Raw genomic sequence first — 26,204 nt, 5'->3', positions numbered from 1 at the left:
TTCATTGTTTTTTATTCTTTTTTCTTTTTGTTGTTCCAATTGGGTGATTTCTGCTATTTTGTCTTCTAAATCACTGATCCGATCCTCTGCTTCATCTAATCTACTGGTGATCCCTTCGAGTGTGTTCTTCATTTCAGTTATTGTATTCTTTAGTTCTAACTGGTTGTTTTTTATGATTTCTCTATCCTTTGTTATGTCCTCACTAAATTTCTTAAACATTCTTATCATCAGTGTTTTAAACTCTGTCTCTGAAAGGTTGGATACCTCTGTTTCATTTAGTTCCATTTCTAGAGATTTCTTCTGATCTTTTACTTGGGATATGTTTCTTTGTTTCTTCATTCTGGCTGTTGCTCTGTGATTGCTTCAATGTATTAGATAGATCACCTATGCCTCTCAGTAGTTGCTGGGTGCTCTTATAGTAGGTATCTTTTATATTCGGAATGCACAGTCTCTGTATTCTCCTGTCCCGTGTGTCCCAGAGGTATCGCTATTGAAGTTGCTCTTTAATTACTTTTGGCTTGTCAGAGGGTGGGATTGACCCTCATACTGATTAGCTGGGAGAATTAGCTCTATTCACAGTATATGAGATGCTGTGTGGAGTTTGATCCCCTCAGAGGAGGCTTGGCCACTGTGGGTTCTTGTGCCTGTGGAAAATGTCCTTTGAGGGAGCTACTTGTAGGTTTAACCAGGTAGTACTCTGGTTTTGTCTAACACTGGCCTCTGGGTATATTGGTTCTGGTGTCTCTTGGGCAGGGCTCCCACTCAGAGCCATTTCAGACCTGCCTGTTCCCAGTCTGTAGCTAACTGGTAGGTGCCTCAAAGCTGTACACAGTTGGCTGCTGCCCTTGCTGGGGTCATGTGGGGATGGTCTCTGTGTGACCTGAAGCTGGCTGCCCCCTATATTGGTCCTGAGGTAGTTTAGGAAAAGGCCCAGGGCCCCCTAGGCCTGTTGCCACCTGTCTGAGAAATGACAAAAACAAAACAGATGAAAGAAAAGGAGGAAAAGGAACAAAATGGTGAAAGAAATAATAATAATAATAATAAAGAGAAGGGGGAAGAAAAACAAAGGAAAGAAAAGGAAAAAAGAAATTAAAAAAACAAACAAACTCTCTGACTGCTTTAATCTGCAGACCACTTGCTCAGCAACAGACAGTCTTTGGGTGACTCAGCACCAGCTATGTTGGGGGAAAGGGTGCAACACATCATGCGCCAACCTCCCTCTCAGGCTTGCAGGTAGTTTCCCACAATTAGCTGCTGTATGCTCTGGAATGTTCTCCTCACCAAAAATCCTCACACGTTGTTGCGGGCTGTCTGCTGCTGCAAAGAACTGGAGGTGGGGACCAGGCACCAGGGGCTCAGGGTGCCCCTGGCAACACAGCTCTAGGTGTGAGGGGCAGGCCCCCAAGGCACCATGGGGTGTTGTCAGTGGCCCTCACCAAGTCAGAGCAGCATGCACTCTGACACCAGCAACCAGCCTGCTCAAACGTGCCACGAATGCCCTGGTCGGATCACGAAGGCGCACAGCTCACAGCCCAACACTCCCAGGAAAACTCCCAGTCTCAGCCTGTCCCAATCAGCTACTTGCAGATCAGGCTGAGCAGCCCGACAGCCAATCACCACCCTGGCAACTCTGCACATGCAGTGCTGAGAGCAGGGACCCAAGGCGGCTTGCGCACACCCGTGTCTCAGTGAGCAGCCTGTTGGAGCTGGAGTGTGCCCACCAGGCGTTTCCCTGGCTACACAGCACAAGCAGTGCAGAGGGTGGGTATTCAAGTTCACATGCACGTGCACGAACACATGCATGCCTGCGCCAATTCCACCAGATCATTGAGGTTCCGGACCTGACCCTCTGTGGGAGGGCCCAGCCATGAAAAAATTGCGCCCTCCTGTGCACTACTCATGTGCAAGCTGCACACCAGGGGAACAATGGTCCCCAAGCCTCCAGCTCCCTCACCAAAGGCACTCAGTTCAGTCTTTCCCCGCAGGCTCCTGGGCACCGCTCACACAGCTACTCCCTCCACCAGGGACCAGGTGAGTGCTCACCAGTGAGAGAGTCCATGTGCCAGCTCCACCGGTTCTATAGCCACCCTTAGCCTCACTGAGTTGAGCAAAGAGAGTTCTCAGTGATTTCTACTGCCAGCTATCGTGGAACTCCTCTTCCCGGCAAAGTAACTCTGGGCTGGTGAGCTTGGCGTGGGGCTGGAAGGTCTCTCCCCACTGCTGAGGTGTCCCTCACGGGGTTTGCCCTCTCTCCTCTCTGCCCCTCCTACCAGGCTCGACGTGGCCTCCTCTTTAAGTCCTTTGTTTAGAGGTTCTGTTCATCTAGTGTTCAGGGGTTGAATGTTGTATAAATTATTTGTAATTTTGGTGTGATCCTGGGAGGCAGTTGGCACAGCGTCTGCCTATTCCACCATCTTACGGGCAGTCTTTATTCATTTCTAAATCTGCACTTTACTATTTTTAAAATTATTATAGGAGATATGATGCGACTCATGGGGTTTCTGAATCTAATAAGCATAAGACTTTTAATAGTTAATAACTTTTTTGTATACCTTTAACCTAGGGAGGGATTATTAAGCAAGAAAATAGATTTCAATAAATGTGTTTGATTCAAATGTGTTTAAATTGACATTGTTGAAGAAGTTATTTTCAGTGTGCCATTTTATTTTGGGTGCCATTTTAGTCTATGGAAGAATTTGTTGGCCACTTCACTGGATGTGTGTGTTGTGTTGATTTCTTTGTTTTTCTTTTTTTTTTTTTTTAGTGCTATTTCTTCACAATTGAGTTTGGCCTTTGCAAGCAAGAAGGGCAGCTGCGAGCATATGGAGCAGGACTACTTTCCTCCATTGGAGAATTAAAGGTATGAAGCTGTGAATGAAAGTATCCTTCCCAAGCAAACTTGTTCAAGGTCATGGAAAATATTGATTTGTTTGTCTGCACATTTCTACTTGCAGATATTCCATAAATATTTAACACAGAGGATTTGGCACCTCATTGTGGGTGCTGACCTAACTTTTTGCACTTCTGAAAATGGGTCAGGCCTTTCTGGGTGTGTGGTGTGACTCAAATGGATGAACAGCCATGTGCACAATTAACAGGAATGACAAATGTATCCCCAAACATTGGCTAACAAATGACTGGCCTAAATTTAGTGCTGAAAAGCGGGCAATGAGCTAACAGTGATCCTACTGATTATAATTTCCTTGTAAGGGTGGCTTTCATTTTGTCATCTCTATGGCTCCCATGGACTCCTCATCATTGATTTCTTAGAGGTAAATTTGAGATTATTTTAGCTTCTTCAAAATTAATTTGTGTTAAAACATTGTGGACATACACAATTTGAAAAAAAATCCTAAATAAACATATGGTCTGAGAGGTATGTGATATATGTAGTGATGCTTAAGGAAAGCTATTTTTTTTGCCTTAAAATACAGTAAAATGATCATTTATTCAGAAGGGGCCTGGGGCATCTGATAATTTAAATACTCTGTTTACTTAAGAATTATTATCTATACCAATATACCAAGTTTTGTACAGCAAGTTTTGGTGAATTTAGAATGTGATGTAATATGTAATCTGGAAATGGTTCCAAAAATTTAATCTTTCTTTGATTATTTAGACTAAGAACAGGATTATGGATTATCTTAGAGTTTTTATTTTGAGTATTGATTATTGTTGGATAATTGGGAAATATATGACAATTAGAACTTTTTGGTTGTTTCTATTCTTGAAAGATGTAATTCAAGTTTAATTTTATCAAGTCCTCTCACTTTATGACTCCATTCATTCCCCAAACATTTGGTTGAGCACCTACTGTGTGCCATGTACTGTGCCAGTCACTGGGGGATACAAATACAAATAGTAATGATGAAGAATAAGAATAAGAAGAAAATAACAACTACCTCAATGGACATTTAAATAAACCTTACTATTTTAGTGCTTTAGACATATAAACTCACTTAATTCTCATAACAACCCAATGAGATAAGCAATATCATCACAGATGAGAAAACGGAGGCATAAAGACTAAGGAACTTGCCCAAAGTCACACAGCTAGGAGGTGCTGTGTAGGCAGTCTCGGCTTCACAATCTGAGCCTTTAACCATCAGGCAACACTGCCTAGGGTCCCTGTTACTAAAGAGTTTACATTCTAATGCAAGACATAACCGATCAGATAAAACAACCAGTGTGGCAAATGTGCCTGGCGCATATTAGGCCATGCCTAAGAAGGCTTCCTGATGACAGCCTGCTGCCCAAGCTGATTCTTGTTGAATGGAAAGGGTGAATGAGCAGAGGATGAGATGCCCAGATCAGTCATCAGACAGCAGTGTGTGTACTCTCGTCGAAGCCTGACCCATTTAGGGAGCTGCCTGAGACTAGACATGGCTGGAACAGATGATATTTAAAATAACAAAAGCACGATGAAATGTGGTAAGGTTTTTTTTTATTTTTTATGAAATTCTCAACAAAATAATCCATGTGGGGTTAATCTCAGCATAGTGGCCAGAGCCCACAGCAATAGCCTGACGTCATATCCCTGGAAGACCCCTGCCTTCTATAGAGTGCTTCTTGATCTCCCTGAGAAAAGAATTAGCCAGAAAATGAAGTAGCTCTTGAGCTACATCTATTTACATTCTCCTCAGAGGGTTTGTAAATTACGCCAGAAACCAAAGAAACGAATCTCTCTCATTGCCCCAACTTTCGTCAGGGTCCTCTGATCTGGTTAATGAGGCGTGTGTAGGCAGCATTGGGGTGAATCTGTTGTTTCTGTTCCTATGGGTGCGGACAGAATCATGTGGAAATGGAAATCAGCCAGAAATATGTACACTGAAGGGCATTGTCTGCCGTGAATCTTCTTGTTCTGGTCCATCACCTCCGGTCATTAGTTCTCTTCCATTCTCAAATTTCAGCACTCCAACATCCCTATGATTGCTACTTTGGACCATTTTTACAATTCAGAAGTTCTTTCTATAAGAAATGCTTTCTGATTGTTCACAGAGAATACATAACACGACACAGACGCTTTCTGTAGCAACCCTTCGTGTCATCCCATCCCTGGCCTGCTCTTGTGTATGTGTCCGGAGCCCTCTCACATCACTTCTGAATACTTCTAACTTTTATTTGAATGCACAAATGATAATCCTGGACCCATGTAGGAATAATTTTATTAATAGCATTATAATAATTCCATATGAAGCACACAATTTTGAATGCAGTTGCCTTGCAGCAAAATAGTTTTTGTTGTTCCAACTACAGCCCAAATATACGTCCCAGCTAAGTTGTTGGAGGTTTGGTGTAGTCTTTATAACTTCTATCTAAATATCCACAATTCACCTTCTCTTCTTGAACAGAACACATTTTAAAATTTGTGCTTTAAGAGGCTGGATTTTCCTGGGTGTAGATGTTGTACTTCAGAGCTGACCAAGTACTTCCAAGTGGTAGATCCATAGTTGATAGGGTAACTTTCATTCCCCCTGCTTTTTTTGTACAACAATGCTTCTTTTTTGACAACTTTTTGACAATGCTTATTTTTATCTTTGAAGACAGAAACAAAAATATTGAAAAGCTTGTAAAAGCTAACATAAATTTGATAATCATAAAGACTATGTTTTTTAAAAAAATTTCAACAATGGTTGCTCTGTCTTTTGTTCTACTTATCTGTTCTGTCATGAACTTCCAGGAATTCCAAAAGTATGTTTGGGTAGGGTCTTTTCATACCTTCATCACTGTGGAGAGACGTTAATAATGAGCTAAGTCATCTGGAAGGCTAACTTCTAAAAAAGGTTGAAAATAGGATCATAGACGGCCATTTGCCCACAGTCTATCATGTGCCTTTCCTTTCACACTTTTTCTTTCTACCCCAGAGTTAACCTAACTGTTTAAGTCTATCACTTAAAAATTTTATCATTCATTCATTCATTTTATTCAAAAAAACCCAAATTGAAGGTCTCAGATTTCAAGGAAGTTGGAGTCTCTAGTAAAGAAGTTCTAATGAAGTGACTGATATGGGTTTTCATTGAACCCAGTCCTCTTGGAGAAGGAACAGTGAAGTTTGTTCACATTAGGTAGGAAGGAAATGATTTCTAACTGAATTGGCTGAGTCTTATTTCAAAAACCTAAACCATCTCAAAAGCAACAGGCAATTCCTCCTTCTTTTTCATGGGTATTGGCCAAGTCTAGTTGTTTATTTCCTTAAGGGCAAACATTATTTTTTTTTTGTAAATGGCCATAGTACAGACCCCATAGTAGTCACTGGAATATTACATATAAATATGTCTGTTCTGCTTTTCATGAAGTTGATGGTTCAAAAAATTATTATTATTTTTTGGCTTTAGTTTTAGGATATCCTTGCACAGTGAATTTATTGTCCTGCTTTTTTATAGCTATTAGTTCAGCATTCACAGAACAGGTTTATATGTATTATGGTCATTTGTATTTACTACCACTTGCAGCAGCTCAGTGAGGTGGTCAGAACTACTGCTCAGCTGTAGAGAAGAGACTCGAGACACTGTAGGTTCTCTGAGGACATCTGGTATATCAGCAGTGTGGCTGGAGTTAGGACTCACTGCTTCTGAGCTCACACACCTTTACCCTGTTCGGCTGGCTCATGCCTCCCATCCTCCTTTTTTTTCCTTTCCTGAAGCTAGCACTGTTGGTAATGACTGAGCAAATGCTGGAGCACTGGGAGCTGGAAACAGGTCTTCAGTCTTTATGTCTTTATGAAAGGATTGCTTGAAGAGCTAGTTGGTTCCCTTGTCCCTCAGCTTATTTCAAATTGATGAAACTTCCAACATCACTGATTAAACAACAACAAAAAAAGCGCGATGCCATCATCACCCAATTTAGCAATAGGGATGTCAATACCACATTGTGCTTGGTTAGCAGGAGGAACATTCGAGGAAGGTTCAAAAAAAAATATACATACATACATATGTGCATATACAAATGTATATATTTGTTGTTTTGATGTGGGAAAAGATAATTGTAGTGAGTGTAGGGTTGTGTGAAAATTTTTATTCAGAATCTATAACCCAAATTAGCTATAATCTTGACTTCACACCTGAGTTTTTTCCCAACTTTAACTAGTCCTTATATAGAGGGTGAGGTTCACAGTGTTTAAATCTAGAATAATTGAGATAATAACTTTGTGTCATTGCAAAGGCAGGTGGCTGGGAGAAGAAGGAAGATTTTAAATTGATGAACCAAAGGCAGGCACTGTTGCAGTGTAGGACCTAGAAGCCTTGTAGCTAAGACCATGTTTATTTACTTGTGGGTTCTAAACCCCTGGGGGACAGGAGCTGCATCAGTGGTGGAAGCTGTGGCTGAATGTATATATATATATATATATATATATATATATATATATACCAAGCATCATCCTGAGACTAAATGAGCAATGGTAAATAAATATACTGAGCACTTCTTATGTGCCAGGTACTTTGTATATATTATCTCGTTTAATCCTTACCACAGCCCTGGGTTACAGATTCTATTATTATTTCCTTATTAATATTTCCAATTTTCAGATGAATATTGGAGTAGGCCTACAGAGGTAGAATTACTTTCCCACAGTCATGTAGAAACTTTAAGTAACAATTGGGTTCTGGGAAATTTTTGATGTTGCAAAGAGACTATTTAATTTGGAAGGCTAGCATGACAAGTAAGTCTTAATTTGCGCATCAACACCAATTAGTTAGTAATGGCCATCTCTGTTGGGAAGGCCATGCCCAGGCCCAATGGGAAAGGCTGCTATGGTCGATTAACGCTGACTGGTACGGAGGGAGAATGGGGGCGTGAGTGTAGGCCCTGTTAAAATTGTATTGCAAGAAGAGCTTTAGAATTCATGGAGGTCAATCCTTTCAGTTTATCAAAGAGGAAACTGTGTCCCAGCCTGGGGAATTTTCATTTATGTGATATCATGCCTCTGGGAAAGCTACATTTAGAACCCAGGCATTATGGGTAAATCCAATACAGTCCTTTGAGCTGAGAGGAGGTGATTCAAGCATTCCTGCACTTTTAAAATGGCTTGGGAGTAACTGACTGTCAGCCAGATCCTCTCAGCATTATAAAGCCTCTCTCTGCAGAAAGTTGGATTAATTCTTGCAGACTTCAGCATACCTGAACACCACGTTAAGAAGGATTTGCCAAGGAGTTCCCTGGGGACATCAAGCAGTTTGGCTTGATGTTTAGCGAGAATCCACTCTGGATGTAGAGGAAAGGGTGTGATAGCTGCTTTCCCAAACCCAGCAACTTAGAGAGAGACATGGATTGTAGTTGAGGAGCAAACTCAGTAGGACTTCACTCCAGTGGGCAGTGGATTTTGGGATCAACGGAGACATGGCTGCTTTTTATATCCTTTGGGCCACACTCTAGTAATCAGAAACAGGGGACCTCATGGGCCGCATGGATGTTCCCAGCAGTCCTCACACAGGAGAGATCCTGTCAGGTAAAATGAAACCATTTATAGGTGTGATCACCACTTTATTTGTTGACCTCACTCACTGGCTGCTCCTCAAACTCCAGGCCCTTGTCATTCTCCAGGCCAATCCTTGGGTACCATTATCATCCCTGGACTCATAACAGCCGAGAAGCAGCACTGGTCCCATACTCCATGGATGGAGAGGTCCCTAGTAGGTAACCAGCATATGGGACATGCCAGGTGTTGCCTTACAGCTTGGTCCTCGACCACCCCACCCCACACCAACCCCTGACCTAATGAGGTCACGAGGGAGTGTCTCGGAATGCTGAGACCCGGTGGAAAGATATTGGTAAAACTTCCTCAAAGGAGTGTCTCTCAGAACGCTGAGACCCAACGGAATGATGTCGGTTATCTCCCTTATTTTCATGGCCGCTGTACAATGGCACCATCCCGGGGATCGTGTGTGTGGGAGTATAAAGGCACAGCAGGTGTTGGAATACAATGGGGCTGGTGGATGGAAAGCAGCCATAAGGCACTTATCAATGGACTTCAGAAAAAACAAGTTTCACTTCTTTGAAGTTTCTTAATAAAAGCTATGTGTTGGCCCGATTCAAGGCTCAGTCCCTGAGAGGCTGCAGCCCCCTGGCTCCGCCTTAACTCTGTCCTTGACTCTTGTGTTTCTTTAGCCCTGCACCGCCCCTCTCGGTTCCCACCGCCCTTGCTGCGTGGGACGCGGCAGTCAGGCTTCTGAGGATAGACTGCATTTTTGAGAGCTTAGAACAGTTTTTATTCTTTGAATAGTACATGCGGCAAGTGTGATATGTGTTGCCTAATGGTCTATGCCTTAAATTATTGTTTATTATTATTATTTTTTTAAAGATTTTTATTGGGGAATTGGGTGATGGGAACAGCACTGGGGAATTGGGAGGAGGGGAACAGACAAGTTGCTGTCCTTTTTTTTTTTTTTTTGTTCAGTCTAGTTGTGGAGGATGTTGCTTCACTGGCCCAAGCTGGCACCATCATTGCGCTCTTCCCAGGCGAGGCACATCAGTTGCTGGCTTCTGGATGGCTGCTCATGGCGGCTGCTGGCCGCTCACACTGGCTGCTGGCTACACACAGTAGCCCATGGCAACCCACTGCTGCAGGGGCTGCAGCCTACGCCGTAGCTGGGGACTCACGGCAGCCCAGCTCCAGGTTGAGCTGTTGTTCAGCATCTTAGCTGTAGAGGGCACTGTCACTGGCCCTCATATGTGGGATCCAAACTGGGGCCCTCTGGCATCCCAAGCCAGCTTTTAACCAACGCGCTACTCAGCCGGCCCTCTTTGCCTTAAATTATATGCTGTGAATCCACTGACTTTTCTTGAAGTCTGGGACAGAGCACCCTGTCCTCTGGGATTTTTCTCTTCCCTTTTACCAGTTAAAATGACTAAACAAGCTCATCTGCATATCCAGTGGAGTCATCACATGATAAATTTTTTAAAAATGACACGAATTCCAGCCTCTGTTATTGAATACACACATTCTGGAGGCATCCTCTACACGCAATGACTGCTAAGGTTGCTGATTTCCTATTGAAGCGTTGCAGACCCTAAAAGATGAGCTTCACCCCCTTTTTGTGCTTGTCCTTGACCCAGTGAAAAGTCTTTGGCTCAGCAGGGATGCCCCAGAGGAGCGGGGGCTTAAGTGTTCTTACAGCCTGTTCTGCTTTGACTCTGCACATGCTCCTGAATGTGGGGCTGAGAGGATAGAAAGACCAAGGACACTGAGTCAGTCACATTCCTTTCGTTCACACATCGTGATGGATAAATGGACAACAAGAGCAACATACTAAAGTAAAATGCTCCCAGAGTACATGGCTGCAAAGAAAGCAACTTCTAATTCAGGAACCTGTGGTGAGCCAACAGGAGGCCTATTCTTTGCAGAGGAGCAACAGCTCTCATAAAAGAGCAGTTTGTTTCTTGAAACTGAAGTTGTTTTAAAAATGTGGTCAGAATTATTAATCATGTGAAAACCCAAATCCCCTGATGTTCACTGCACTGCATTGAATCTAGCACAAATGCACTTGGAGGCGTAGTGACCTTCTGCTTATTATCAAGTATTTTGTGGGTCACAGAAAAAGAATGAGTTCACTCCAAGAGGCTCCCTGATTCATATATGCATTGATCTAGACAATGGAACTTGTGAGAAAGCAAATCACACACAGGGTAGGGCCACGTGCCCTTTCTCCTGCACGTTTGTCCTTTGGTTTGCAAACATATTTTGAAACTTAGGAAAACACACCCTTCTTCATGAAAAGCTGCAAATCAATCCATGTCTTTTGAAATTGTTGAGGGAATGCACCAAGCATACTGAACCACATAAAGCCAGTTGGCCGAGACTGAGAGATGTAGCGAGCTACCTAATAGATACAAACACAGAGAAACAGCCAAAATGAGGAAACAAAGAAGTATATCCCAAATGAAAGAAGAGGAAAAAACTCCAGAAAAAGAAGTAAATGAAATGGAGGCAAGCAACCTACCAGATACATAGTTCAAAACACTGGTTATAAGGATGCTCAAGGAATTTAGTGAGAACTTCAACAAAGAGATAGCAAGCATGAAAAAGGACATAAAAACCATAAGAAAGAACCAGTCAGAAGTGAAGAATACAATAACTGAAATGAAGAATGACTAGGAGGAATCACGAGCAGACTAGATGAAGCAGAGGACCGAATCAACGATTTGGAAGATAAGGTAGCAGATAACACCCAACCAGAACAGCAGAAAGAAAAAAGAATAAAAAAAAATGAGGATAGTTTAAGAGACCTCTGAGACAACATCAAGCATAACAACGTTCACATCATATGCTGCCTACAAGAGACTCACTTCAGGTTGAAAGATACACACAGACTGAAAGTAAAGGGATGGAAAAAGATATTTCATGGAAATAGAAACACACAAGAAAGAAGCTGGAGTAGCAATACTTATACCAGACAAAATACACTATAAAACAAAAGCTATAATCCCACTTCTGGGTATTTATCTGAAGAAACTCAAAATGTTACTTTGAAGGGATGTGTGCATCCATATATTCATTGCAGCATTGTTTACAATGGCCAAGATGTGGAGACAGCCTGGATGTCTGTCAATGGGTGAATGGATAAAGAGGAGGTGGTGCATATACACAGAGGAATATCGCTCAACCATGGAAGGGAATGGGTTCTTGCCATCATTGGTGGCTTGGATGGACCTGGAGGGTATTGTGCTGACTGGAGTATGTCAGACAGAGAAAGACAGATGCAATGTGATTTCACTTATATGTGGAATCTAAAGAACAAAATTAACAAAACAGAAATAAACTCATAGATACAGAGAACATTTTGATGGTTGCCATCTGGGAGGGGGTTTGGAGGTGGGTAAAGAAGGGGAAGGGATGAAGAAGTAAAAATTGGTAGTTACAAAATAGTCATGGGATGTAAAGCATAGGGAATATAGTCAATGATATGGTAATAACTATGTATAGTGCCAGGTGGGTACTAGACTGTCAGGGGGATCACTTCTTAAATTATATAAATGTCTAACCACTATGCTGTACACCTGAAATTAATATATAATAAACTGAATGTCAACTGTAACTGAAAAATTAAAAAGGGAGAAAGGTGAAGGGCAATAAGTGGTCCAAATTTCCGTATAAAAGAAATAAGTCATGGGGATGTAATGTACAGCATGGAGAATATAGTCAATAATATTGTGATAGCATGGTATGGTGTCAGATGGTTGCTGGACTTACCATGGTGATCACTTCTTTAGGTGTATAAATGTTTAATAACTATTGTGTATACCTGAAACTAATATAATATTATATGCTAACTACATTTTTAATAAAAATCTTTTTAAAAAATGGGCATATGACATGAACAGACACTTTACCCAAGGAGACATACAGATGGCCAACAGATATATGAAAAGATGCTCAACCTCACTAGCTATTAGGGAAATGCAAAAGAAAACCACAATGAGATATCACTCCATACCTGTTAGTATGGCTATTATCAACAAGACAAGAAATAAGAGAAACTGGAGAGGCTGTGGAGAAAAAGGAACCTTCATACACTGCTGGTGGGAATGTAAATTGGTACAGCCATTATGGAAAGCAGTGTGGAGATTCCTCAAAAAATTAAGAATAGAATTACCATATGACCCAGCAATCCCTCTTCTGGGTATCTGCCCCTCAAATTTGAAACCACTTGTTCATAAAGGTATATGCACCCCTATGTTCATTGCAGCATTATTCACAATAGCCAAGACATGGAAACAACCTAAGTGTCCTTCAACAGATGATTGGATAAAGAAGATGTGGTACAGGGGCTGGCCAAGTGGCTCAGTTGGTTAAGAGTTCACTCGAGTGCGAGCTCTAAGCAACTGGGTCGCTGGTTTGATTCCTGGCCCGAGCTGAGCTGCCGCTGAGCTTCCAACAGGTGGCAGGATGGCTCAGCTAAAATAATAAAATAATAAAATAAATAAAATAAAATAAAATAAAATAAAATAGATGTGGTACATATATACAATGGAATGCTACTCAACCACAAGAAGGAATGAAATACTGTCATTTGTGACAACATGGATGGATCTTGAGAGTAAAATCCTAAGTGAAATTAGTCAGGTGGAAAAGGACAAGAACCATATGATTTTACTCATATGTGGGATCTAAAACAGAAAGCAACAAATGAACAAACAAACTGATAGACACAGACAACAGTATTGTTGTTTCCAGTGGGGAAAAGAGATGAGGGGAAGATGAAGAAGGTAAAGGGGGTCAAATATATGGCGATGAAAGAAGACTACACTCTGGGTGGTGAGCACACAATGCAATATACAGATATCATAGAATTGGACAACTGAAAATTATATAAAATGTTATTAACCAACGTTACCCCAGTACATTTAATTAAATAAAAAAATAATAAATAGAAATGCAAATAAAAAAACATGAGACTAATTTTGATAAATAATACATACCTTTATTATAAGTTTTCTTAAAGATGTAATACAGAGGCTATTCACAGAAAATATAAAAACTAAAACTTCCTACAATACTTCTATACATCTTTCCTCTCTCCAAAGTTCCCTACTCATGACAGCTAAAATTCTCTTCTTCTTTTTTTTTTAAAGGTTTTATTGAAGAATTGGGGGAGGGGAACAGCCAAGTTGTTGTCCTTCAATCTTAGTTGTGGAGGGCGCAGCTAGCTTAGCTCCAAGTCCAGTCATCATCCAGCTAGCAGTCAGCAGCTCGTGGCTGCTCAGCTCAAGGCGCCACGTTCAATCTTAGTTGCCAGTGTGCATAGCCCACCATCCCATGCGGGAGTCAAACCATCAACCTTGTTGTTAGGAGCACGTGCTCTCACCAGCTGAGCCATCCTGCCACCTGTTGGCAGCTCAGCGGCAGCTCAACCCAGACACAGCTCACTGGCCCATGTGGGAATCGAACCGGCGATCCTGTGGCTCAGAGCTTGTGCTCTTAACCAACTGAGATGGCCAGCCCTCCTCTTCTTCTTTTAATCCCTAATCCCTACATATTGTTGTCTCAGTTTTTTTCTTCCCACATGGTGTAAAAGTGAGAAGCCATCACTCTTGTGTCACTGCCCCTCAGCCACACATAGACGACAGCTACAGGCCTCCCCATACTACTTCTTTTCTAGAATGGATGTTTCTCTCACACAGAGTATTGTTCTCAAGAGAAATTTTATTATAGAGAATTTCTGGTGAATAACTTTCCCAGCTTTGTTATATTTAAAAGGAAAAAATCTCATGAGAGAAATCCCTGTTTTAAATCACCCTGTCAGATATTAAGTCTCCTGTAGCTCAAGCCCTATAATATACAAGTTAGCTAGAGTGTAATAAGAACTTGTTTTAGCCTATTACATAGCAACTGGGTACAGGAATCTACTTGCTATATTTACTTTTCATTAGGAAGAAAAAAGTTTTTACAAGAAAAAATCTTTTTGAAAGATATTTTAAACCAAAAAAAAAAAAATCTACTGCAATCCTTAAACAAAATGCAGAGGAAAGGGCCCCACAGGAAAGACATTTTATTAGTTTGCTAGGGCTGCCATGACTAAATACCACAGAAGGGGTGCCTTAAACAATAGAAATTAATTCTCTCAGTTATGGAGGCTAGAAGTATACAGCGGTTCTCAACCTTCCTAATGCCGNCAGGGGGATCACTTCTTAAATTATATAAATGTCTAACCACTATGCTGTACACCTGAAATTAATACAAAATAATATCGAATGTTAACTGTAATTGAAAAACTAAAAAAGGGGGAAGATGTGAAGGGGAATAAAAGGTCCAAATTTTTAGGTATGAAACAAATAAGTCATGGGTATCTGGTGTACAGCATAGGGAATACAGTCAATAATGTTATAGCATGGTACAGTGTCAGATCGTTGCTGGACTTATGGTGATCACTTCTTTAGGTATATAAATGTTGAATAACTATGGTGTACACCTGAAACTGATATCATATTATTAGCTATATTTTTAATAAAAATCTTAAAGAAATCACTTAGTCCAAACCTTTCCGAGGAAATGGAGGCACAAGGAGGTGAAGTAACTTGCCAAGGCTGTCCTGTTAGACAGCAGCAACACCTGGAAAAGCCCAACTTTTCGAATTTCCAGTTCAGGGCCATTTTCGCTACCCCCTTTTTTTCTCTCTCTGTCCCAACTAATTTACCCTTTAAATTAAGTAAGAGACAGAATCTAGCAGAGTATTTATCAAAATAGAGTTCACAATCACTTATGTCTGAGTCACTTTGGATGCCTTTACGATTCATCCAGACCTACCGAATAAAATTGAGGCCTGGGTATCTGCATTTCTTCACAAACTCCTGACTGATTCTTATGTGCATTCCATTGAGAACCATGGATCTAGGGTCTACAAGTAGGCAGGTAGCATGTGGCAGGAAATGACCAGTAACTTTTGGCATCACTGAATTTATCTTGAGCATCGAATCCTTCATTGTTCCTTGCTATTTTTCGGGCCAGTCCTGTAGAGCACCGAATGGAGCTAATGATGGCTCTAGGGGTAATTATACTGTCTTTCCTGTTTTCCTAATGCCTGCTCTTGGCATAAGCATTACTATTAATACTAGCTCTTTTTCCCACCTGGAAATATTTATCTGCCGTATTCTGCTCTGCTGTACTTGGTGGAAGGTGAATGAATGCTTTGCAAATATCCTCAAATACAGGCCCACTCCAGACTCTGTTGATACACAGCACATAGCCTCAAAATGTCTCTCAATGAGTCTGCACATAGTTTAGTCAGAGTTCCAATTACCTCTCCACGCAGGTAATTATTACTTCTGCCATTTAAGTGAAATTTCAGTACAGTGCTTATAGCAATAAATTTAGGACTATATTAATGCGCTCCCTGCTCCTATACATGGCATAGGTTGAAAATTACACTTCTGTTGGGATACAACTTTGAACTATTTGTTCTTCAGTATGAATTGAGCTGATAATAAATTTAAAAAAATACCATAAATCTCATTTCCCCCCTCAGAAGCTAACAGACTTAAAAAACCTCCTGAAACCCTAACTCTTAAGTTACCCCACACACAGGAGAGTTGCATATTTTATGGCAGAGTAGTGACTGGGCGGTTCTGTAAAATGACTGATCTATGTTGTAGAACTGTGACGTCATGGCTCTTTGGAAGTCTTCCTGTGGAGTGTAACGGGTTTTGTGGTATATTTTGCAGCATGCTCTTTCCGACAAGGCCTGTGTGAAAGCCTTTGACCCAAAGACAACTTGCTTACAGGAATGCCTTATCACCACCTTCCAGGAAGCCTACTTTGTTTCAGAAAGTTTTGAAGAAGCCAAAGAAAAGATGAGGTAAACTTGTTTTTCTCCGATTGAGAGAAAAGAACTTCCTATTTTTCTGGCTCTGTGTCTTCCTTCTATATCTATCTCTTGTACCAGTGAGGGTTGATTGCATATCCTCCTATCTCTTTTTATTTTGCAGGGACTTTGCAAAGTCAATTACCCGTCCCTTCTCAGTATACTTCAATCCTTACACACAGAGTATTGAAATTCTGAAAGACACCAGGAGTATTGAAAACGTGGTGCAGGATCTCCGCAGCGATTTGAACACAGTGTGTGATGCCTTGAACAAAATGAACCAATATCTGGGGATTTGATGCCTGGGACCAGTGTTATTGCCAGCACGATCCTTTTGGGGCTTAGCAGTCAATATCATATAGCACCAATAAACTTTCTGTGTCATGGCTTGCCTAATCACATTGCAATTATGTATATCTCTACCTACTTGTAACTTACTGTGTTAATGTGTGAAACACCATAAAGAACCCAGTGACAGGTATGAAAAATTGTCTGAAAAATTGTAATATGTTTAAATGTCTTAAATTAATTTGATATTCCTGCTTAGTGTCTTTAACCAAACTGCATCTATTTAAAATTTGTAGCAAATAGCCTTCTTATAGTTCTAGCTTATGACCTTTTCTTTCTCAGATCTGAGCCTTTCCTCTGTGTTCATTAGATAAAATGAAAATAGCAGTGAAACTGTTTCTATATTTTATAGTGTGAGTGTTTTCACAGCATTATTTGAGATAAACTGGGAATGGTATGAATTTCCTGTTAGTTAACAAAGATTCAATATTCTGTTTCAAAAATTGTTGAGGGAACACACTAGTTGGAATGATTTTTAGGTTGAGTACTTATACAATGCAAGAAAAGAGATCCTTTTATAAGTGGAATATATAGGTTGGACTGACCTTGTAGAAACTGAGTTGTGGCATGCTTCCCAAAGTATTTTGGAAGGAAATATTTCCAGAAAGGACATTAGGAAAGACTAAACAGTGGGGAATCAATCTTGGGACTATTAATTTTATGCTGGAATAAATTGAATTATCACGCTCAGGTGTTTAACCCATTTCTCTTAGAGGACAATAAAATCATAGAACTTTGCTTTTAAAGATGTAGAAATTGAGTCTCAGAGAGGGTAAATGATTTGCCCAAAGTAGCACAGTTAGCTGTGCACCAACATTTATATTCCATTGCATATTGCTTTTGGATTGCTAAGAAGCTTAACTTGATATATGTATTTATGTGTAGCCAGAGAAGGGAAACTAATGCTTTTCAAAACTAACGTTTGTCACTGAATAGGACTTGGTTTGTGATTAAGGCTTGCCAACAGTACAGATGTTTCTTCTCACAGGCCTAAACCAAGCCAGATCTCTCTGAGTCTGTGCATTTACCCAAAGTTTGGGTAAACGATAGTGATACACCACAAATCACTGGTCATACTTGCCATAAGAGGTATAATCAAGTGATTAAGTGAAAAAATAAAAAACTGCTGAATCAATGAATGAATTTTATCTTCTGATTTCCACAAAAGACAATACTGTTCCCCTTATTCTGCTTTGGTAGTAAAGAGTCCTGAGCGGAGGAAAGAGGAGACAAGAAAAAGTAGAGAAGGAAAAGATGATGAAATGACTTTTAAGTTAGTAATTCTAAAATATCTACTGCAGCAGTTTCCAAGGATGTTCTTTTAATAAGAATTACAAGCTGAAACTAATTCTAAAAAATGTGTATTTCACAATAAAAAATAATTAAAAAATAAATTAAAAAAAGAATTACATATAATTTTAAACTAATTCATACTCTTATATGGGCACATGATGAGTCAAAAATATTTGGACTAAATATATTCAGGAAGAACATGAGAAAGAGTTAAAACATTCATCAGAGAGAGGGAAAATTAAAATGAAAAATGAATATTGGTTATCTTAACTATCGGGAATCTTTCATTTCTGCAGGATTCTCACAACTACTGAATTTTTGAGAAAGGATTTCGTGGATAGAATCTGAGAGTCATACAATTTAAACACTATTCTAGGTAAAAGAGATAGGGACTTGAAAAATTATTGGTGGTAGAGAAATTATGAGCAAGCTGAACCAAATTAAAAGGATCTAGAATGATCAAGTAGTAGTATTTGAAGTAGTTTTATAGATCTACAAATACATAGTTTCTTACCTGTTGCTTTGCTAGATCTCGATGGTCCTGAGTAATTATTCACTTATAAACACTAATCCAGAATAATAATCCAGAAATTTCCAGAACTAGTTGCTGAATTTTTCAGAGGAGAAAATTAGCCAAGAAACTCGTAATGTCTGCCTTCTGTGTTGTTTCCATGATTTGTTGTTGCTTTAGACACCCTAGCTTTTCCCTCCTAGCCCATGAAAGGGAGCCTCTTAATGAAATGTATTACAGGAGAATTATATTTAATTGTAAACAAATTCCTTCAATAAAAGTCACATTCAAGCTGTCTTCTGATTGGCTTATAGTGGAATCTTCAGTTTTCTTACATGTGCAAAATGTATGTTGTTTCAAAAATAGAAAAGTTGCAAAGTGAATAGGCTTTCCCACAGAGCTTATATAGGTAAATCCAAGGAGGAGGAATTACTGTACTTGATTCTTTTTAGATTTGTTCTTCATCCAGAATAGCAGTTACCATGGTTTTCACTGTGTGAAACAATGGGATCATGGTTTTCATTTGTTGTGAGCATTTAACTTGCAAATGCCATTGCAACTAATGGTGGGAAAAATCCTATAAAATTGAATCGCCATCATAGGAAAAGTGTTGGCAAAGGAAGTCCCCGAATGAAAACAGCACAAGAAAATAATCACAGCCAGCTTCTTGTCATTTCTGATACCTGCTTAGTGTAACCATTTATCTCAATTATGCCTCATGACTCAAAGCTGAATTAAACAGATCCAAGGGCAATTATAAATTTAAAGACTCTTTCTCACTGTCATCTCACGGTGAATCACTACTTTATTTTCGCTTTGCTGCTGACTTTAGTAATCAGAAATCAACCTGAGGTTCCTAGCTAGACCAGGTTTCTTACACATCAGACTTTGACAAAGACCACTGGAATCTGATCAGTCCAGTTTCCTTCTTGAAACATTTTTGTCTGTGATGAGTTAGGATCAGACATCCAGTGTATTCTTGGATGATCAGTTTATTTGGCATAATAGGAACATAATACATTGTTCATGAATTATCTTTTAAGAGTAGGGACCTTTGACCCAAGTTGGTTTACATTTTTTTTTTTTTTTTGGACTTGAGCGGTAAGGGTTGTGAAACTTGGGTTTCTGGCTTAGTATTTATTTACTGTGTAATTTAGAAGTGATGTTTTATGGGGATGATATATCTGTGCTTGTCTGGCTTGCACATAGTAAATGGGCCTGGGCCTAATGAATGTAAAGCATTGCAACGTTTACTAACATGAAAAGTCTGAAATGAAAAACCGCGTGCTTTAACGTGGAAGCAAATAGGAACACGAAGTTTCATTTTCAAATGGAGTCATGGCTCACATCATCTCATTTTCTTCCTTCGAGGAGGAAAACATTAGCACAAGATGTAGTTGTCCTCCAATTCATTTGATCTAATTTTCAACTTGTAGAGAATCAAGTGCTGATGCTTACTCTCATGAACCTTGTCTTACTTATAATGAAAAAGAAGGCAGCCCAGAGTTTTCGTGTGTCTGAGGTTTTTTGTTTTTTTTCTTCTTCTTCAGTTTCCAAAGACATTCTCTTATTTTGGGAAATGATCCTTATGTAGATTGCAATATTTTGGAAAGAGTCAAGGAAATTAATAGTGGGACACTGCTTCTTCTAATATAAGATTTGCATGTGTTCAAAATAAACCAGTTCAGGACATGAAATGGTGGTGTTTTTATAATGTGACTTGGGGTCACAACCATTAGTTCAGTGGTTTAGACCATATTAGTGACTGTATCAGGCACTGTTCTAGACACTGAGGGTATAGTGGTGAAAAAGACAGGAAATTTATGTCCACTCCGAAGTTACAGTCTAGTGGAGAGATACAGGTAACAAATCAGGTTATTTGAGTGAGATAGTGGTAAATCTTATGAAGAAAATTATCAGGGTAATGTGATAAAGAAACTGGAGGCAGGAGTAAGGTGGCTAAGGAAGGTCTTTCTGAACAGATGGCATTTGATGAAGAACCATGGGATGAGAAGAAGCCAGGAATGTGTGGAGAGAGTGTTCCTGGAAGAGCGGGCAGCAAGTTCAAAGGCTCTAAGGCGGAAATGAGGTTGACTCGTTTGAGGAAGAGACAGATTACCATTGGGCTGGAGAGGAACAAGAGAACAGCATGGTGGGGCAAGGATGGATAATACAGGGACCCAGAAGGAGTTCTGTGTACTCTTAATGCAGTGGAAAGTCCTGGAGGGCTGTGAGCAAGACAGGGACAAGATCTGATTTACATTTTTAATGGGTTACTCAGGTTGCTGGGTGGAAACGAATTGTAGGGGAGTTGGAGAGTATGGGCGAGGACGAGAGTGGAAGCAGTAAAACCAAGTAGGGGTCCATTGTAATATTGGGAGTATCTGCAAAGTCCATATCTTGCTGGATCATGGTGGACATTATTTGAAATAGTTGTAATTAAGGTTACAATGTTAAATGATGGGTCAGAACTGTCAGATGAGAACTGGGGGAAACTGGAATAAGTGGTACCTCATTTGGTTATCATTTGGTTGCAGACTTGCTCTGGCCAGGTTTTAAGGACAAAAAGCCAGACTGGAAAGCAAATGCAATTTTTGTGTGTGTGTGTGTGTGTGTGTGTGTGACTCACAGATACTGACTCCATAAGCAAAAATGAAGTAGAGAATAGGTGTTCTTGGTGAACGTTGGTGGTACTGACATACAGGGTAGCTCAGGACAAAAAAACTCCATCACTCCAAGCAAACTACATAGCTGTGCTCACTGTCCACTCTGATTATTTCTGTAGGAATGGGCCATATGAAAGTAAGTGAATTAGTTAAGTCTATTTTCACTCTTCTCGCTGCCTGTCATCTCCCCAAATGTAAATTTCAGATACCCTACAAAGGTTCACTTGCTGTGATTTCTTCTTCTCTGCAAGAAGGATGGGTCTGGCGCAGCAGCTGGAAGCATATTCCCTTCTTTTGGAAAATCACAGTGAGCCTGATGTTCAACCCAAGGGCATCTGTGGTTGTGGTGCCTGCACACAGCATTCTCATAATCCAGTCTGGATATTGAACCACAAAAACATCTGGCAGATGTGGGAGGATAATTTGAAAGCTAGATGGCACAAAGAAATCAAATTCATTTTCTGTCAAAAGCAAATCTTTTAAAAAGATGCAAAGCTAGCTCTCATTAGAGAAAGATCATATTAATTATAGGAAGGTGGTAGGAGTTTCCTAGTCCCTCCTTCCTTCACTCCTTCCAGATCCCGTGCCGTCTCCTTATTTTTTAGTGGTTAATTTCCACAGCACTAGCAGGATGCTGACTCAGTAGGTCTATTATTCTCAAAGGTTTGCAAACCACTGAATACATCTAATGTACAGCCTGCGCGATTTCAGTGAACAGCTAACTTCACAGACGTTGATGAGGCCAATTATTGGCAAGTGAATTTGAAGTGAAGAACACATTAGGCTTGCCACTATAACAGTTATTTGTTTATCAGGATTGATGGAGGCAAACTTCCTTTTGATCATTACATCTGATTGATCCCTGCACATGGCATTGTGAAAAAAATGAGGTTCCCAAGCCAGATAGTTACTTGGAAGAAAAATCTTCACCTCACAAGGGAAGAACGTGTTCCCTTATCCATTTCAGTGTGAAAGCCTAGCCATTAAGTTGGAATGGATCCTAATTAGCCTCCTCACAAATCTCTCAAACTTTTTGGTCTTTCCCATTAAGCGAAACTTAAAAGGAACCTATTTAAAGAAAGGAAGAAAAAGAAACCTAACTTTCTCCCTTCCTCACATATAGTCAGTATCAAAGAAAATAACTTGCAGGGTAACACTTACTGCTGAACACAAGTGCAGACATAGCAATCCTGATTTGAAGTGGCATTGGAAAGTATAATTTGATTCACCCAGCCAAATGATTACTCCAAGAACAGACCATCAGCACGGCCCACGCCAGCACATTTGAATTGGTGATCAGCTGACAGCTAATTGCCAGACAGTCTGCCTCTTGAGCTTCTGCCTGGGAACAGAAAAAAAAAATCCCCATGACTCCTACCTAGCCTGGACAGAGGTGAGTTTCTTTTTTTCCTTTGAGGGAGGTTATCACTTTGCTTACACTGAGCTGTTGTTTACTCAGTACCCGTCCCCTCTTTGTCCAGTAACTGCATCACCCTTTTCCTTCTGTGAATCACCCTGCTATTCCTTATTCATATCTTGGGTGAGCCTCACTCCACCTTTCAGTTGCAGGGGTGGGCTGAAGACAAGGCTTGGTCAACGAGATATTTCCTGCCCCTGCCCACAATGATTGGTGCAGAGGTGGGCCACAACCTGAGGTGGGCCAGTTATGGTCAAACCCTGGACTTTTCTGGGACCATTGGGAAAGAGGTGTGCTGCTTTTTTCTGTGACTGGAAAGTGTTGGTGTGGGCGTCTAGAATTTTTGGAAGCCATGTAGGGGATGCAGGGCCTAGAGTAAGAGATAGGGGCAATGTCTTAATCACATTGTCAAGGTCATGGATTTAGCTGCGCCTGAAGCTAAATGTACCTTTGGACTTCTCAGGTCTGTGAGCTATAAGTGGCTCCTCCTCCCCTGCTCTCATTTTCTTGCTGCTGTCACTGACACCAAGAATGCCAACACCCAGGATGAAAGCACAGGAGGAGAGGCAGGGGATTTTACATTTGCTTACTTCATATTTTTCCTCTTGGTTTGGGAAATCACAACTTCCCAAAGAAGTGCTATTTAAGTTTTTCTTTGGCATAGTCTGTGCCTTAGAAATATGGGATGCCTGACCTGTTTATCTTCCTCTAATGCTGGACTGGATGAGTTCTTCCAGGGAGATGTGGCCTGCAAAATTGTTCAATTAAAGTGTTTAATTAGATTCTAGGTGACTATTTGAGAGTCAATCTGTAGGCCTCCAATTTGTTTCATGGAAAAAAATATTAAGGGAAATTAAATTTTAAATAAATAGATAAGACTTTTTCTGTTTTAGTTTTATTTATTTATTTATTTTTTTATGTAATTCTTAGGAGGATCTGGTTTTCATTAGGATTGGGCACCTTTAAAGAAACATTCTCTCTCAAAGTGTAGTAAAAAGAACATGGACTTTCGAATAAGGTAAACAGAGGTACAAATTCTCATGCTTACTGGGTGGGTGACCTCTACAGACTGATACTCTCTGAGCTTGAGTTTTGTTTTCTGTAAATGGGTATGAGAATACTTCATTTATAGAATTATCATGAAAATTAAACATTATGTATATGCCTAGCCATAAAAATTACTTAACACATGTTAATTTCCTTCTCTTGTTCTAAAAGCTATCAGCGCTTAAACATTACCAGTTTTTCCTACACTTTTAGATGGTGAAATCATTGTAACTTAATGGTCCAAAGAAGCACTATATCAGTATTACAGGTCATTGTTTTTATTCTTCTGACCTTTCCTACTTTCATTTGACAATTTTGGTAGAACTGACTGGAGCTCATTCAGATGTAAATCTGTAGGTTTGTGGTCATTTGCATGATGGCCTTAAATCACTACCTGGAAATTCAAAAGCAATGGATACTCACCGATTCAGTGACCTCAGAGATGTTTTGCATTTCTCTCTGGACATCAAATTTATATCTATGAAATGGGAATAAAAACCTATTCAAATTTATGAAACAACATAAAAGCTGGAACTTTCTGGAAGAAAGACCTTAGCAAATCAAACTATTCATAGTTCATTGAATTGTGGCAAGATGGCTCTGAGCCACTACAACCGTCTATCACAGAAAAACTGAAACGGAGGGCAGAATGTTTGGTGGGTGTATGTTCCAGTCACCAGTCCATCTACTAAAAGACAGGTCCAACCAGCCTCTGTGTCAGAGGTACTGTGTTCCCAATGCTCCATTTCAGAGAGCAATTGCTTAGGTTTGTCTCTGATGAAAATGACGTTCTGGTCACAGGGAAGAAATTAAGGCCAGACTGTAAATGCATTTTATTTGCAGAGCAGAAAAAGGAAGTGCTAAGTGAAAGTAGGAAATTGGAATATTATGTGTTAGGAGAGCAATTCCTTTCATCCTTGCAGCTAATGGACCAAACAAAAAGTGAACAATTTGTTTCGTGTGATGATTCACTAACGCTAACTGACAAGGTTTCCATTTCTGAACCCTGTTCGCCATTCAGCCGCTTGTTTTGTAGTGCAATAGTGCAATTATCTGTCTGTCTACTGCACTGCTCAAACAGGATGGCTGAAATGCATGGGAGGAATAACCATAGGTGCTTAAATCCTTCCTGTTAAATGAAGGAATGAGGGAAAGGCAATGTGGAGTGTCTCCTGCTTGCTTCTGCTACAATAACCATCTGCTTCCTTTGTGATGTCCTCCTTTGAGAATTTGCTTTTAGTAAACTATTCTAATATGGGAAGGCAAAAAGGAGCCAAATTCAGTTTTTTTTTTTTTTTTTTTGCTGAGCCATCCTGCCTCCGGTTGGCAGCTCAGCGGCTGCTCAGCTCGGGCTGGACTCGAACCGCTGTTGCTCAGAGCTCAAACTCTTGAGTGAGCTCTTAACCAACTGAGCCACNCTGTTGCTCAGAGCTCAAACTCTTGAGTGAGCTCTTAACCAACTGAGCCACTCGGCCAGCCCCAAATTCAGTTTTACTTTGCGCTTTGTTCTTGCCCCCTTTTCGTCTTAGTTGTAAATTAAACGACTTGGAACTGAATGTTCTTTCCGACTGCCAGGCCAGGCACACAGCAGGTAGGTACCCTTGTGTGTGTCTCGCCTTTACATGAGGACCTACGTGAGGCATGGGAACTGACATTTGACATGTGAACTGAATTGGATCCTCATTTCAGTAAGGATTATAACCAAAGATCAATCGACGTTAGCTTTATTTTCCATTTCTAAATATCTACTTTGTTGACTTTTATTTTTGTATTAGTTGTGTAATTTGGGTTAGCTTGGTAAACAGTGTGAGGTTTGTTACATGTGACTCATGGAACCCAAGAGCAGGGATGTAGTGGGCCTCCCAAAGGGACTAGAGCTGGTAACAGGAAAGACTTCAAAATTTTCTCTCTGCCTTCACCTTTGCTTTCTCTGCACATCTGTTTCATTCCACTTTCTGGGACGCTCTGTTATCTTTTTGTTTTCTGCAGATGAGAATCATTGTACTTACCCATCTGCATGATAGAATATGGTGACTCTAAAATTCCTGAGTTTTGCATGTCATCGTTTTAGCCAATGACAGTCTCATTGCTTCTGAATTTCTAATTTCAGATTCTTGGGGAAGAGAGCCTGATTGATCCAGTGTGGATCAACTGTCTATTCCCGGTGCAGTTGGCTGTGTCAGAGTGGGAGAATAAGGGGAGATAAACGTGACCGCAGAGGCCCTTTTCTGCAGGTGAGGAGGCAGTTCTGGGAGAAGATGGGCTGGGCAGAGACGCAAATAGATTTTTGTACCCTAGACTACAACTATTGTCCCATTTTAGTAATTGTTCCTAATGGAGCTTGTCCTTAGATCCCAAATAATTAGATTTGAGATGGGTCTGAACCCTCCCCCACCCCCATTTCTCATATTTATCATTCCCTTCTGGACTTGCTAGCTTCAACTTCTCATTCAACATTTTTTGGAGTGGATGAAGTGAGCACACACTAGTGCCAAATATTGCTTTTGGCCATTCTCACCTCTTTCCACTCCCTGCTTTTGTATCTGATGTCATCTCACATGAAGGCTGGAAAGGTTGCTGGGGGAGCTCTTCCAGTGGTGGGCAGAGAGGAGAGACAGTGAAAACAG

General features: G+C 40.4%; 1 protein-coding gene across 1 annotated transcript in view; it reads left to right on the top strand.

Annotated features, from left to right (window-relative positions):
* The window catches only part of TPH2 (tryptophan hydroxylase 2), a gene marked incomplete at its 5' end in the record, with an annotated part of 114,842 nt that extends 96,120 nt beyond the window's left edge, over positions 1–18,722 (top strand). Inside the window, 3 exons of the mRNA XM_019651764.1 lie at positions 2,765–2,860; positions 16,156–16,289; positions 16,420–18,722. Coding sequence (XP_019507309.1) covers positions 2,765–2,860; positions 16,156–16,289; positions 16,420–16,594 — 405 coding nt within the window. The remainder of the gene's footprint in view (positions 1–2,764; positions 2,861–16,155; positions 16,290–16,419) is intronic.
* Positions 18,723–26,204: the final 7,482 nt, after the last annotated feature.

Source organism: Hipposideros armiger, unplaced genomic scaffold (assembly GCF_001890085.2).
Source record: "Hipposideros armiger isolate ML-2016 unplaced genomic scaffold, ASM189008v1 scaffold_166, whole genome shotgun sequence".
NCBI classification, from domain to species: domain Eukaryota; kingdom Metazoa; phylum Chordata; class Mammalia; order Chiroptera; family Hipposideridae; genus Hipposideros; species Hipposideros armiger.
This window is presented reverse-complemented; position numbering and strand designations above follow the sequence as displayed.